Raw genomic sequence first — 15,263 nt, forward strand, 5'->3', positions numbered from 1 at the left:
TCCTGCGGATTAACAAACATCAAATGGGACATGCACAATAGATGCATAACACATCTTGGCTGCTACAGCAGTCAATATCCCCCACACAACAAAGCCATCAGAATCAATGAATCTGAAACGGGAGGGACGGCGGGGTCACTGTGCTAGCCCCTGTCGCCTCCTCTACTGTGCCAAGCTTCGGACTTGCACCCTCCTATTCTCGCCTGCCACAACTTTGATGATATCTGTGTTTTTATAGGGAGGCTACCTCTCTTCCACTTGGCCACAGTTCTCCTGCTCCGGGTGTTCTGTATCTCTAAGCCTTATAGGCCTTCTCTGTACTGCTGCCCCTCTCACTGGGGCTCTCCACACCCACACTAGGGCTTCTCCATAATGCTGCCCCTCTCACCGGGCTCTTCCCTCTGCAAGGTTGCCCCCTCTCACCGGGCTCTCCTCTGGAGCTGGGGTCTGTACCCCTGAACTCCGTGCCCTCACTGGGGTTGGGGTCCTCACTCTACCATGAGTCCCCTATGAGGACTCCTCCGTCCCCTTATAGCCTCACCCAAACCACCGGTGTAAACAAACTGCAACATAAACACAAGCCCCTGGGCTACAAAGCAAACATAAGCCTCCAGTTAAACTGCACTCAGGCCTACCAGGGTTCTCTGTCACCCAGTGGTGACCAACTCTGCTCTGGCATCCCAGCTCTGCTTCTCCTTTCTTTCTGGCAGGGCAGTTTGTCTTCTCTTTCTGGCAGGGAGCTCCTTCTGCCTTGGCTGCTGGTAGGGAACCCCCTGCCTGGCCTCCTGCCTGTGGTTTATATAGGCCAGGCCCTGCCCCTTTTCAGCTGGCTAGGCAGGTGTAACCCATTAGCCCCCTTTTGTTGCCTTGGCGACCGGCACCTGACGAGCCTTCCTGGCTCTCACAGTAGCAGGCACCTTAGTGTCCTGCTACACAATCCTACAAATATCTCTCCCAAGATATGGTGCATCTCATCCATGTACTAAATGCCCTCATGTGAACTATGCGGGTAAAACTAGAATCGAGCACGTCATGAAATCTAGTATAGTCAAAGAATGTACCCTCATACTAGAAGATTCCTATTCCAGAAGAATTTTCAGGATTCTAAACCACAGATAGTGGCAGCAAATTATACGAGTTATCCTAGCAGCCATGGAAAAGTATTAGTCGGTTCCAGGTATCAACTATAGTCTTGTTTGCTATAGCAATTCTTATTATATAATGCTCGTGTTGGTATATGAAGAAAGCAGATGGTTAACTAGCATTCTACAGTGAAGTGTGGGAAATGGGAGGAAGTAAAAAAGAAGAGTAGCTTTGCTGAGTCACTTTGACAGAAAAGACTATATTGCTTATAATTTAATTTTTGGTAAATTCAACTAAATGATACAAGATTACACAGCACTCTAATTTCCTTTGTGTGATTTAGTCAATAGGATCATTATGAGGTTATTTGATTGAATAATGTATGCAAAGTATCAGTACCTTTCTAAGTATCAGTCTGTTTACAGAACTGTCTCATTATTTAATGCTGATTTAAAGATATATTAGTATGAATACAGGAATTTGCAGAAAGTCTTGTATTTTCTTAAATCTGATTCCTTGTTAATTCATTCCCTGTGCAGAACTATGTCCAGACTGACTCAGCTGGAAAGACTGGACTTAGGAAGTAATGAATTCACAGAAGTGGTGAGTTTTAGCTAAGTAGCAGAGATTTGAATCATCCTTATACTTCTTTATCCTTAAATCTATTTTTAATCAACATTAAAAATATAAAAATCAGCTTAAGAGCTCTGTTACTAAACAAATATTGTATATACCTCTTACAGTATTGTGGAACCTACTGTAAAAATCTGTCTGTAAATATATTTTTCCTCTCTTTAAAAAAGATTTTGTGATGCTTACTGCGCATTAGCCTAATAACACTGCGCAGTAGGCTATTAGCTCAGTTTTTAACCGCCACACTACTGTGCATTAAGCTAATGTGCAGCAAGCATCTTGTCCACTAGGAATGTAACATTTGATGGAAGCTGTTTTTTAATGTGCATTTAAATTGTAGGTATATGGTTTCTTTATTTAGTAACTACATCATTACATTGTGGAAGTGTTCACTTGTATCCGTATGGCAGACTAATACATAGTAAACCATAAAGATTTCATAGATTTTATAGACATTAGGGCTGGAAGGGACCTCGGAATATCATTGAGTCCAGCCCCCTGCTCGAGAGGCAGGAAGTCAGCTGGGGTCATAGATTCATAGATGTTAGGGTCAGAAGGGACCTCAATAGATCATCGAGTCCAACCCCCTGCATAGGCAGGAAAGAGGGCTGGGTTCAGATGACCCCAGCCAGATGCCCATCTAACCTCGTCTTGAAGACCCCCAGGGTAGGGGAGAGCACCACCTCCCTTGGGAGCCCATTCCAGATTTTGGCCACTCTAACTGTGAAGAAGTTTCTCTTAATGTCCAGTCTAAATCTGCTCTCTGCTAGCTTATGGCCATTATTTCTTGTGACCCCCAGGGGCGCCTTGGTGAGTAGAGCCTCACCAATTCCCTTCTGCACCCCCATGATGAATTTATAGGCAGCCACAAGGTCGCCTTTCAACCTTCTCTTGCGGAGGCTGAAGAGGTCCAGGTGCCCCAGTCTCTCCTCGTAGGGCTTGGCCTGCAAGCCCTTAACCATACGAGTGGCCCTTCTCTGGTCCCTCTCCAGGTTATCCACATCCCTCTTGAAGTGTGGCACCCAAAACTGCATGTAGTATTCCAACTGCGTTCTGACCAGCGCCTGATAGAGGGGAAGTATCACCTCCTTGGCTCTGTATGTCATGCATCTGCTGATGCACGATAAAGTGCAGTTAGCTTTTCTGATGACTTCATCACACTGACGACTCATGTTCATCTTGGAGTCCACTAGGACTCCGAGATCCCTTTCCGCTTTCGTGCTGCTGAGCAGATCATTTCCTAGGCAGTAGGTGTGCTGGACATTTTTCCTCCCTAGGTGCAGCATTTACGTTTTTCCTTGTTAATCGCATTCTATTGTTTTCTGCCCGTTTGTCCAACCTGTCCAGGTCTGCCTGTAGTTGTTCCTTCCCCTCCGGTGTGTCCACTTCTCCCCACAGTTTTGTATCATCCGCAAACTTGGACAGAGTACACTTCACTCCCTTGTCCAAGTCACTGATGAAGACATTGAAGAATATTGGTCCAAGGACCGAGCCCTGTGGGACCCCACTGCCCACGTCCTTCCAGGTTGATACCGACGCATTCACCACCACTCTCTGGGTACGACCCTCTAACCAATTTGCTACCCACCACCCTGTGTAATCATCCAAATCACAACCTCTTAACTTGTTCACCAGTATGGGGTGGGATGCTGTATTGAAGGCCTTCCTGAAGTCTAAGTAGACGACGTCAACCCCTACTCTTGCATCCAGGTGTTTTGTAACCTGGTCGTAAAAAGAGACTAGATTAGTCAGGCATGATCTACCTGCTGTGAACCCGTGCTGGTTTCCCCTCAGCATAATTTTTCCTGTTGGGCTCTCATATACATGATAGGATCCCAGCAAGATAAGCATCCACATTTCTCTTGAAGGTGTTCAATGTAGGTGCTTGAAACACCTCTGATGGCAGGCTGTTCCAGGCCTTGGGGGCTCGGACAGTAAAGAAATTCTTCCTTACGTCCAGCCTGAAACACTCTTGCAGTAGTTTATAACCGTTCGACCTCGTCATCCCTTGAGGCGCTCTGGTGAACAAACATTTCCCAGATACTGGTGGTCACCCCTGATAAACTTTTAGGTGGCCATCAGATCACCCCTGAGCCTGTGCTTTTCCAGGCTAAAGAGCCCCTTGGCTCTCAGCCTGTCGTTGTAAGGTCTGTTTTCGTGACCTCTGATCATGCGCGTGGCTCTTCTCTGAACTCTCTCAAGCTTCTCCACATCCTTTTTGAATTGTGGGGCCCAAAACTGGATGCAGTACTCCAGCTGCGGCCTCACCAAGGCTGAGTACAAGGGGAGAATAACGTCCTGGGATTTGCTTGAGAAGCATCTATGGATGCAAGCCAGCGTTTTGCCCACTTTATCAGTCACAGCACCATCAGGTTCTCGTCTGCCCATTTGCTGAGCCTGTACAGGTCAGCCTGGATCGCCCTCCTGTCTTCAGGTGTGGATGCTTTGCCCCAGAGTTTGGTGTCATCGGTGAACTTGGCTAGTCCGCTTCTGACTCCAGTGTCCACATCATTAATGAAGATGTTGAACAATATGGGTCCAAGGACAGAGCCTTGGGGGACCCCACTGGTCACAGGGTACCATGATGATTGACTTCCATCAACCACCGCCCTCTGGGTCATACCACGGAGCCAATTTCCCAGCCAGTGGATTGTGGTAGACCCAGGGCCACAGTTGGCCAGTTTCACCAAGAGGTGATCATGGGATACCAGATTGAAGGCTTTTTTGAAGTCAAGATATATGACGTCAATCTCTTCTACCTTGTCCAGGTGATAGGTCACCTTGTCATAAAAGGAAATGAGATAGGTCAAGCAAGACATACCCACAACAAACCCATACTGGCTATCCCTCAGGATGTTGGCGTCAGCCAGTCCATTAAGGTTGGCCTGTTTAATAAACTTTTCTAAGACCTTCCCTGGGACAGAGGTCAGGCTGATGGGCCTGTAGTTTCTCGGATCCACTTTCCTCCCTTTCTTGAAGATAGGCACCACATTGGCCTTCTTCCAGTCTTCGGGCACTACACCAGAGCTCCAGGAGTTCTCAAAGATCCGTTCTCAAAGAGCATGCCTTCCTCAGTGAATAAGATGTGTAACCTATTTGGATTCATGGGGAGTTATACTGATGATTTTATTTTGGGAAACATCTCCTGTTAGTACTGATGTGGAGTTCTCAGTTTTATTCCTATGTGTGGATCACCTCTCCTCATGTTTGTTGCGACAGGCATGCACTTCCACTCCAGGGTAACAGTTTGAGAACTGCTGTACCTAAGTAGCTGTCTAGCAGGGTAAGAGGCAGCATGATCTGGTAGTATCCTGAAGGCAAGTTTACGTTACAGTCACTGCTGAGACAACAGAGTAATGTAGAAATATCCAAACTAGCTTTAAACTAGCTAGCTGTAGTCTTAGTAGTTACCTAGCCATGGTAGCAGAGAATTCTGTATAAAAGGTACCCAGGGACTTGGGTTTTCACCTTGGACAAGATGCTTCGTTTTCCTGAACCTCTAGTTCTCCTCCTTGGGTTTCCCTTATTGCAGTAATATCTTTTTTGGAGGAAAAAAAGTTTTAAATTTCTGGGATCTATTTTAACTTTAATTTTCATTCATAAGCTTTTTGGCAGATTTACTTGTAAATCCTTAGAAAAAAAGCTGCCAGTGGAACAACTTTGGTAATTCTATGGACAAAATGCTACATTCTTCATATATAAAGTACAAAACCTAACTGCTGAGCTGCAGCTGGCACCTTTGTCATACACTATTTGTATTTCTTCCCCCCTCCCCCCTCCCTGGCATACCAGCAAGGAACAAAGTATAAGTAGAGAAGGCATTACATACATGCTATGTTGAGCAGTATTGCCTCTTTCTTTGGTCTTACATAAACTATTTGTATTTAAATAGAAACAAATTAATAGATTCTCTCGCCTTCCTTCTTCCTCCTACTTGGAAGAGTTGTAATACAAGTGCTTAGTTTAAAGTATTTACTTTTTTAATAAAATGTTTTATTTGAGCCATATACACACCCCCTTCTGCTTTCCTGTTGTAACACAGCAAATCAGTCATTTGCTAAATCAGTTCATTGCTACATTTAAATTTTCTTTCTTTGTATCAGGTTTTTTTAAACTATTTCTTTTAACAGCCTGAAGTACTTGAACAACTGAGTGGGTTAAAGGAATTTTGGATGGATGGTAATAGAATAACACTTATCCCAGGGGTAAGCCTTTCTGATGTTTTAAATGCACTATATTTCAACTCTGCAGTGGTACCTGTCCCATCAATTAACTTGTACATTACAAACTGATATTCATTTTTAACATAACATGAAACTGGAATTCACACGCTGTATTTTATGAGAGCTTATATGAAGACCAGTTATTGTATGTCACTTTTTGTTCATCACTTTTTACTTAACCCTCTTACATGTCCAGGAATTAAACTGGGTCTATGTAATGGCTCTCTGATTTCAGTGGGTTAAGGATAGGCCCTCTACATAAAAAGAAATGCTACATTTGATAGCATGATGGATATAGAATACAAGTAGCACAGTAATTCTAATAATGCTTTACTTCTACTGCAGCATAATACTTTAGAGAGAGTTCACTGTCAGCACTACTAGCTTGTTTCCAAGAAGTTAGTATTAACCCTTTTTCCTTTTTAGTTCATAGGCACTTTGAAACAGCTGACCTATTTGGATGTTTCTAAAAACAACATTGAAATGGTTGAAGAAGGAATCTCAGGCTGTGAAAGCTTACAAGATCTGCTGTTATCTAGTAATTCACTTCAGCAACTGCCAGAATCCATTGGTTTGTATCATCATATAATTAATGCCTTAAAAAATTAAGGTAACTATAGTATAAAATGTTATGGGAAAGGCATAGAAACCCTTGGAACCTGAAGTCAAAACATGGTCTTAAAGCTCTTGTTTTGATAAATATTCAAGCCATGTTAAATAAAAACATAATGCATAGTTGATTATTGTTTTTATATTTTTTGGCTATAGAGTTCTTTATTTTGATAAACTTTTCATAAATGAATGAGAAAGTATTGACTTGATTTACTTGACTAGAAACAGGAGATTTATATCTTCTGTATGACTGACGTGTTAAGATGAAAAGAAAGCACCATAAACTCAGCTGCTTATTTCTTAAGGAGATGCATATCACACATCTCTTGACAGTTCATGAGTACAGCAGCCAGTGTGCCATGCCAGTAATTCTTTTTCTTGACTAAAGCTTTATTTTGTAAATATCATATTTTTCTTACCTAAATGCCCATTTTTATTAGATTTTCATTTTATAACAGGTTCACTAAAGAAAGTAACAACACTTAAAATTGACGAAAACCAGTTAATGTATTTGCCAGACTCCATAGGAGGGTAGGTATTTCACCTGAATAAAGCTTTGTCTTGCTTTTCTGCAAGTTCTTCATTAACATTGACCTACTCTAGGGTAGCATAGTGCCTGTCTCTGCTTGATATGAATTCTGCCACTGAATATCCTTCTGCTATCCTAGAAGTGTAAATCAGTTTTCTTGATTTAATGACTTGCTTTTAATGTAGTTTAACCAAAAGCTTTCACATCTAACACCACTTTTTTGTATTTCTAAGGGGCTGTTTCCTGCAGAAATTGAGGCATCCATACACGTTGTGTAGTGGAGGATAGAATAATGCAGACATGTTTACTAAAAATACTGTTAAACTAAACCAGTGGTGCTCATGGTTTGGCCCCTGGCAGACCAGTCCATGGGCTGAATTTGATTCCATACAACCCCCTGCATGCCAGGATGGCCTTGGGGGCTCCATGCTGCTTCCTTGTGGCTGGTGTCTGATCCTGGCTGGACTGGGGCAGCTCAGGGTCCCTGGAGCCCAATCCTGAAGGTGGGGGTGTCATGGAACTCCTTACTACCCAAATTGGCCTTGGGGCCCTGTGATGCCTCCACCTGGCTGGACAGGTGTGGCATGGGGCCCCAGGACCTGATCCTGGCCAGGCAGGGGCTGTGTGGGTCCCCAGGACCCAATTTAGCTGGGCAGAGGAGGCTCAGGACACCATGCTGCCCTAGGCAGACTGGAATCAGGTTCTAGGGGCCCCATTACACCCCAGCACACTGGAATCAGGCCCTGAACACCTGATCTAACACATGGGGCCACAGCCCCAAGGGCTTCCCAGTGATCCATGGTGAGTCCTGTAGGCCAAATGATATAGTGCCAGGGTTTGATAACCCCTGAACTAAACTGTTGTAATGGAGCATGTTGCACGGAGATCTGTTTCATAGTTTTGGTTATGTGAGTTAGAAATAGTTAGATATGTGAGAGTGAGATAAACACTCCAGCTACTATCATATAATTTTTTAGCAATGAATAATCTCAAATACCACGTATTTGTATGTTCTATTTTGGCAGTGGGATACAATTTTTTCCCTACCATTATATGAAATTTACTGACCAGATTGTTTGAGTGAAGCCATTTTTATTATCATCCTCTGATATTTACAATTTTTACAACAAAAATAAAAAATAATGAAAATCATTGGTTCAAAGTTTAAATACTGTAGACATTATTTTATTTCAAATAAGTCTATTTAAAGTTTTAGGGGTATTGGTTGTAGCTGTGTTGATTTAAGGACATAGGCAGATCAGGTTCTCTGGGTAAATCTGATATCTTTTATTCGACCAACTAAAAAGCTGCAAGCATTCTATGAATCTGCTTTTATGGAACTTGTTAAATTATGCTTGCTCACCAGAATTCATGTTTGATGCTTCAGTGCAAATGTCTCTATCCTTGTTAAACTATTAAAAATATCTTCATCCTTTACCCATTAATGGAGCTAGGACTGTCTCCTGGTTCTGGCACTCTTACCTGGAATAGTTCTATTATTTGGTAGGAACAACTCCAGTATGATCCAATGCTAAAAAATCTGAAGTAGGGTAGCAGTGTCCTTAGCTCAGATTTAAAGCTACATTGAAAGGACTATGTTGGCATAGGAAGGATTGAAGAAGTGAAATGGAAATTCTCAGTGGTGGCATAGAACAAAGAGCAATGATCTCAAGTTGCCACAAGGGAGGTTTACGCTAGATATTAGGAAGAGCTTTCTCACTAGGAAGTAGTAAAGTACTGCAGTAGCTTATGCGGAGAGGTGGTAGAATTTCCATCTTTGGAGATTTTTAAGACTCAATTAGACCAAGCTTTGGCTGGGATGATCTAGTTGAGGCTGGTCCTGTTTTGAGCAGGGGGTTGGACTAGATGGCCTCCTGGGGTTCCTTTCAACCCTAATTTACTATGATTCTAAATAGCTAAGAGTAATTTCTGCTTTGGCTTGATTTGGGAGAATTCATGAAAATTAGTGTTCAAGGAAGTATTTGATCATTTTAATGCATATTTTATGCTGCCAAAACATTTAAGTTCCAATCATAAATGTAATTCCAAATGAATGTGATCTTGTATGCAACATTTAATATTTGTTTTTAAACTGGTATGCTTATTTAAATACAATATAGGTTTGATATTTTTAATTTCTTTAACTTTTTAGATTAATATCAGTAGAAGAACTGGATTGTAGTTTCAATGAGATTGAAACTTTGCCTTCGTCTATTGGGCAGCTCACAAACATACGGACCTTTGCTGCAGATCATAATTTTTTAACGCAATTGCCACCAGAGGTATGTTTTTACTCGGAGCCAATTATAATAGTTTGATTTCCTCAGTATTAAATGTGAACATAATTCCACTTTGTTTTATGTGGATCCAAGGTGGTCGATTTTGAGCAAACTTTCTAATATTCCTTTAAAATGTAATTTTTGCATGCATGCATGCATATACACAGGCTTTGAAGTATTGAAATCAAATGCTAAAATAGTTTTAAGACAAGCTATTTATTTGCAGAAGAAATATTTAAGTTGTTTGATTGAAGATCCCATTTACTTGTATACCACAAGTACCTTCTCCTTCCCCCTCCCGGTTAGGCTTCCGAAATCAGGATGTGTCTCTTAAGTAGCAAACCTGGTTTTTCTCTTCTGGAATAGAAGCAGGACAAAGCTGTGTTCTAATGGCTGCCATTTCTTTTTTGGCTTAGTAAGCAGCAGGGGAGAACCTGTGTTATAAACCTCTTATAGCTAATACTGGCTATGTATTTTAGCTTGTGCCTGAATAAGCAATTGAGCTGGCTCAGAGCAACTGAGCTGCTGCGGGCAGTCTATAATACCTTGCTGAGGCCTGTGGTGTGAAACATTTCATTGTTTAAAGGAAATTAAATAAATATTTACAGTGAAAAAGCAACAGTCTTTTACTGTCCTTGCAAAGGTCTGGGGCCCAGCCTTGTTGGTGTCCCTGCTATACCAGGAATTTCCTGCCATCTCACCCAGAAGGTCTCCTGGGATGCCACACTTCCTGGATGCTCTTGTATTTCCAGGAGGACTTATTCTGTCACACAGGCAGCTATAACTCTGGAAAAAAAACCCCATTTTTCCCCTACATTTTGTCTTCCCACAAGGTGCATGACTTATCTGGGGGCATGTGGTATGCAAGAAATACATTAGAGAGAGAATTGTTTTTAGTATATACCATAATGGCATATTCTTTTTCATATTTAAGACTACATGTGATTAAATGAAATAATATAATATATGCAGAAATAATTTTGATACTAAATGTATTCTAAAACATTGTGAATATTAGTACATATAGAGTAATTAAATTGAATAATCATATTTATTTTTTCAGATTGGAAACTGGAAACATGTAACGGTACTATTTCTGCATTCTAACAAGCTTGAATTTCTGCCTGAGGAAATGGGTGATATGCAAAAATTAAAAGTCGTCAATCTAAGTGACAATAGGTTTGTGAATTGCAATAATTTATGTAGGTATTATACAAAAAGCAAAAGCATTGATTAGAGGCATAGCTAGGAATGTAAATTGTATGCGTCTCTGAATTTAAATATTGAAACATTTTGTACAAAATGTACTAATATTTTGTCCACTCCTCCAAAATTATTATGATTTGGGGTGGGGGTGGGGGGGTCTTTTTCTTCAGAAATTTAAAATAACACTTTTAATTAGTATTTTATCTGTTATGGTTCTATTCTTACTGATTTTTTTGGTGCGTCTAGATTTGGTTGGTTTTGGTTTTTTTACTAGCTTCAGTAATTTTTCTCCGTCGCTGCAGTATGAGTAGTAACTCACTGCTGTACAGTTTTTTGCTATTAGGTTCCATGAGCTGCTCATGAATCCAGCAGTACCCTATAATTGAAAAGTCAGAATTATTTTTAATGGGCTTCATGGCTTTACCTCATTTGCGAGTTTATTAACCTTTACTGTTTTCGGAGTTTGATATTGATATTTTTTAAAATGTATCTTTCCGCTAAACCTTGAATGGCATGGCCACAGGACACAATCTGTTATTACAGTATTGTGAAACATATCTTTCATTTTACTTGCACTGATCAGTAACATTCCAACAAAAACAGCAAGAAAAATCTTTGAAATTGAGACATTTTGAAGTGACAGGCTTATTTTTGAGCAAGGTAAAGCTTGAATAGAACTTTAACAGCTTATTTGTCCAGCTCCTTGACAACCTTATGATGCAGAATGGTCCTCAGAGTGAGGGGACCCTAGCATTTTCCAAGTTCTGAGACTTAAGGGTAGCCACCTGCAACTCCAATACTTTTCATGGAAATTTTGGGGTTTCATTCCTATTTGAAAAGAAACTAAATATTAAAATGATCCAGAAATACCTTTGGGGTTTGCCTACTCTCTCTTTCTCTCCTTCTCTTTTTATAAGTGTTTTCTTAACTTGTGTTAAAAGAGCAGGTGAACAAGTAACTTTGGTTTTAATTTGCATTAGCAATTCAAGTTCAAACAAAAGATTTTCTATAGGTGTGCCCTTTTGTTACTAAACTAAATTAAAATTCTGGTTACTTTGTCTTCATTACTAATTTAACTCGATTGGCAAACCCATGTTAAGAACATACATTCAGACATACTCTCTCTGCACAGCACTAGCATTTAATTTAAATTAATGCTTGTGCCTCAAGTCGTTACCCATTTATTTGTCTGACAGCAGTTTCTTTAAATGTTTTGCAAGCTTGTTAAAGAAAACAAATAAGGCATTGTTTGTGAATAGGCCATTAGTTGTGGCACCCATGCTCAGATTACATTGTCTCATTGTAAATAGTCATTTGTTTCTTTCACAGACTGAAGAATTTGCCCTTTAGCTTTACAAAGTTGCAACAGCTGACTGCTATGTGGCTATCAGACAATCAGGTGAACAGATTTTTTTTAAATATATTTGGATAATTGGATCTTGCTGAAGTTGTTCCTAAGAGATATAGATAATTTCTGGAGTTATCGGCTACATAAAAAGTGATTTTCTGTGTATACACATATACCACCTTGGTGTTTACATTTTGTCAACTCCCATTAAGTAAACAGCATTGTGTCCACTTGAGTGGAAGACTTAAATTCCAAGCAAACTCTCAGTGCCAGAGCAGATAATGTCGGGTTTTGTGCAGACGGAGAAGATAGGGTCATAACTCAGAGCATGCTAACTGCTCTGCATTATTCCTCATCTGTAAATTTAGGATCACTTCCTTTTCTACTTGTTTCTTCAGGGAATTCAGTATGCTGGAATAGATCCCACTTAGATGTCAGTTAAGTAGAACAGCACCTGGTCCTTGGTGTTTACTTTAGTGTAAGTCTGCTTAGTCAACATTTTGCTTACTAAGAGCATCCATGTGGAACATTCATACAGAGTAGCTGATAAGCTATAAATTCACTACCTAGCTTACTATACTCTATCTTCCCTGTGTAGTCATGTCTTCTGTACTGAACCAGTATGTAGAGTGGTATACTAAGGAGTATCAGTAGACATGCAATATTTCTGCCTTCAAGATCCCTGCACTCTTGTTAGAGAAGGGTGCTGAACTAGGTGTCTTGATCAAATTCTTGTGTATAAAATTGTTCTATGTATATATATTTCCCCTGTGGTTTTAAATAGATGAAGTCTGTTCCATGTGGAATAATCTGAGACTATGAAATATCCTGGAATGAAACCAGATATTTTCCTGTACAGATTTCCAGTATTTTGTCAATAATGAAGAGACTGTTATATGGAACTTGTGTTCACAAAATTCCCAAGCCAGCATTATAAAATGTATACTTTTTGGTGAAGGAGGCAAGGATTTTCTTAGGGTGGTATCTTTTATTGGTCCAGCTGCAGAGTTGGGACTGAGTTCAACAAGCTTCTGAATGCAAGACCTTTTTCATCCATACTTCTTTGATATAACTTTTACTTGTATAGCTTTTAAACATTCTTCAGAGAACAATATATAGGAGTTAATGTCAGACAGTTTATATCTTCAGAATTATACTTTGTATTGTGCGGGTAAATAGCAGGGATTTACCTATTTTATATCCTATTTACCCATTATACGTGTGTATTCTTTTGATTTTTGCTTTTTCAGTCTAAAGCGCTAATTCCCCTTCAAAAAGAACTTGATCCAGAGACACAGAAAACAGTGCTTACTAATTATATGTTCCCTCAGCAACCAAGGAACGAAGATGGTAAGAATTTCTGAAACATTCTTTCTAAGTAGTTGGGCTAATGTTTTCCGTACTAGGTATCTGTACCAAACTGAATGTTTATGAAAATTTCAACCAAAATAGTTTAGTTACTTCTGAAAACATGATTATGGGAAAATGTATTTTTTCCATACAAAAAAAATCTTAGAACTATTAATTGCAGAAACTCTACAGTCACTATGCTTATGAGCAATGACATGACATTTTGCATTGAGTGGTCATTGCGTGAGGTATTTGCTGTCTCTTATTCTCAAGAAAAAACACTCATTGGGCTATGTAATAGGATCTTGAAAATTGCTGTTTTCAGAAGGCTCTTCTCAGACCCTCACAGCTGAAATCCCCAAAGGTTCCATCCATGCTGAGCATGATGCAGCCCCTAGATCAGAGCACCAGAGACTGTACTAGTATTCTCCCTGCAAAAATGCTGAGCATGCTCCAGGCAGGGATAGAGGAGCTCCATAGGATTGCTGTGACCTAAGTGGTCTGGGCACTGGCAGAGACAGACAATCTTAGGTTTAAAATTATGGCTGATTGCCAGGTGACATGGTGGAGGAAAATGTGGAAAGTGATGGTAAGTGCTGGACCAGGTATAAGCATGAGAGCAAGGGTAGATTGGAAGGAGTCTCAGGTCAGATGGAAATCACTGGGACTGGTTGGTCAAAAAAACTAGAACTGTGAGTTGGGAAGGGAAATAGGGGAGAAGATTGAGGAAGCTGCTAAAATGAGATGAAGACCTGGGGAGATTGGGATTGAAAATCACTAAAGAGAGTGTTTGGAACATATCTGATGAGAACCCGAGATGTAAGGAGAGAACTAGAACTGGCAAAGTCAAATACTCCAAACTTAGAAAATGCTAGAGTTAAAGCTGTCTGTGCACCATATGTCTTTTCCCTTGTGGTATACAGGAGTCTTTCATCAGCAACCTTCATTCAGGAATTTCCTAACTTTTGATTGGTTGATATTGCAACCTTGATATTATTCCTTTAAATGGCATTAGCAGGTATATTACATATTGCTGTGATTCTCAGCTCATTCAAAACATGGTCATAAGAACATAAGAATTGCCATTTATGGGTCAGACCAGTATCCTGTGTCACACAGTGGCCATAGAGTGGATGCTGAAAGGGAGAGTGAACTGGGTATGACCAGGGGTGTAGGTTGTAGCCGTGTTGCAAACAAGCACCGACCCTCGCCAACCTCATCACCAGAAGCAAACTTCCTCAAGCCCAGAACACACCAAAAGGATCCAGACCGTGCCATGACAAGAAATGCAAAACCTGCCCCCACATCTCCACCACTCCCACAATTACTACATCCCACAACAGAGCCATCAGCATCCCTGGATCTTACAGCTGCACCTCCAGAAATGTAATATATCTCATCCAATATACCAAATGCCCTCATGGGCTTCTGAGTGGCTTAAGAATACAGGCCCAAAGATATTCATCCTCTCACACAATTTCACTTTTAATAATCAACACTTCCTCCAGATGATGGGAAACAGCTATGGGCACTAAAATGGCCCCACAGTATGCCAACCTTTTTATGAGCCACCTGGAAGAAGACTTCCTCAAGAACTGCACCATCAAACCCTTGCTATACTTAAGATACATCGATGACATCATCATTTGGACTGAAAACCTACAATCTCTGATTGAGTTCCATCAGAAATTCAACAATCACCATCCCTCCATCCGACTTTCTTTAGAATACTCCAGCACCAACATCTCCATTTTAGACACAATGATCAGTATCCAGAAGGGTAAAATACAGACCACAGTATACAAGAAACCCACAGACCAACATACATATCTGCACAGAACCAGCAATCACCCTAAACACACCAAAAAAGCAGTGATATACAGCCAAGCCCTCAGATACCACCACATTTGTACTGAAGAGAACACCCGGGATCGCCACCTCACCAATCTTAAAAAGGCTTTCACCCAGCAAGGACACTCCTCCAGAGAGGTAGATCGCAC

General features: G+C 40.7%; 1 protein-coding gene across 1 annotated transcript in view; it reads left to right on the forward strand.

Annotated features, from left to right (window-relative positions):
• Nucleotides 1-15,263, forward strand: part of ERBIN (erbb2 interacting protein) — a 182,687-nt gene that overhangs the window by 108,117 nt on the left and 59,307 nt on the right. Inside the window, exons 9-16 of the mRNA XM_014524730.2 lie at nt 1,623-1,686; nt 5,847-5,921; nt 6,366-6,510; nt 7,010-7,082; nt 9,233-9,362; nt 10,423-10,538; nt 11,895-11,964; nt 13,164-13,263. Coding sequence (XP_014380216.1) covers nt 1,623-1,686; nt 5,847-5,921; nt 6,366-6,510; nt 7,010-7,082; nt 9,233-9,362; nt 10,423-10,538; nt 11,895-11,964; nt 13,164-13,263 — 773 coding nt within the window. The remainder of the gene's footprint in view (nt 1-1,622; nt 1,687-5,846; nt 5,922-6,365; nt 6,511-7,009; nt 7,083-9,232; nt 9,363-10,422; nt 10,539-11,894; nt 11,965-13,163; nt 13,264-15,263) is intronic.

This window comes from Alligator sinensis, unplaced genomic scaffold, assembly GCF_000455745.1.
Source record: "Alligator sinensis unplaced genomic scaffold, ASM45574v1 scaffold1510_1, whole genome shotgun sequence".
In the NCBI taxonomy this organism is placed as follows: domain Eukaryota; kingdom Metazoa; phylum Chordata; order Crocodylia; family Alligatoridae; genus Alligator; species Alligator sinensis.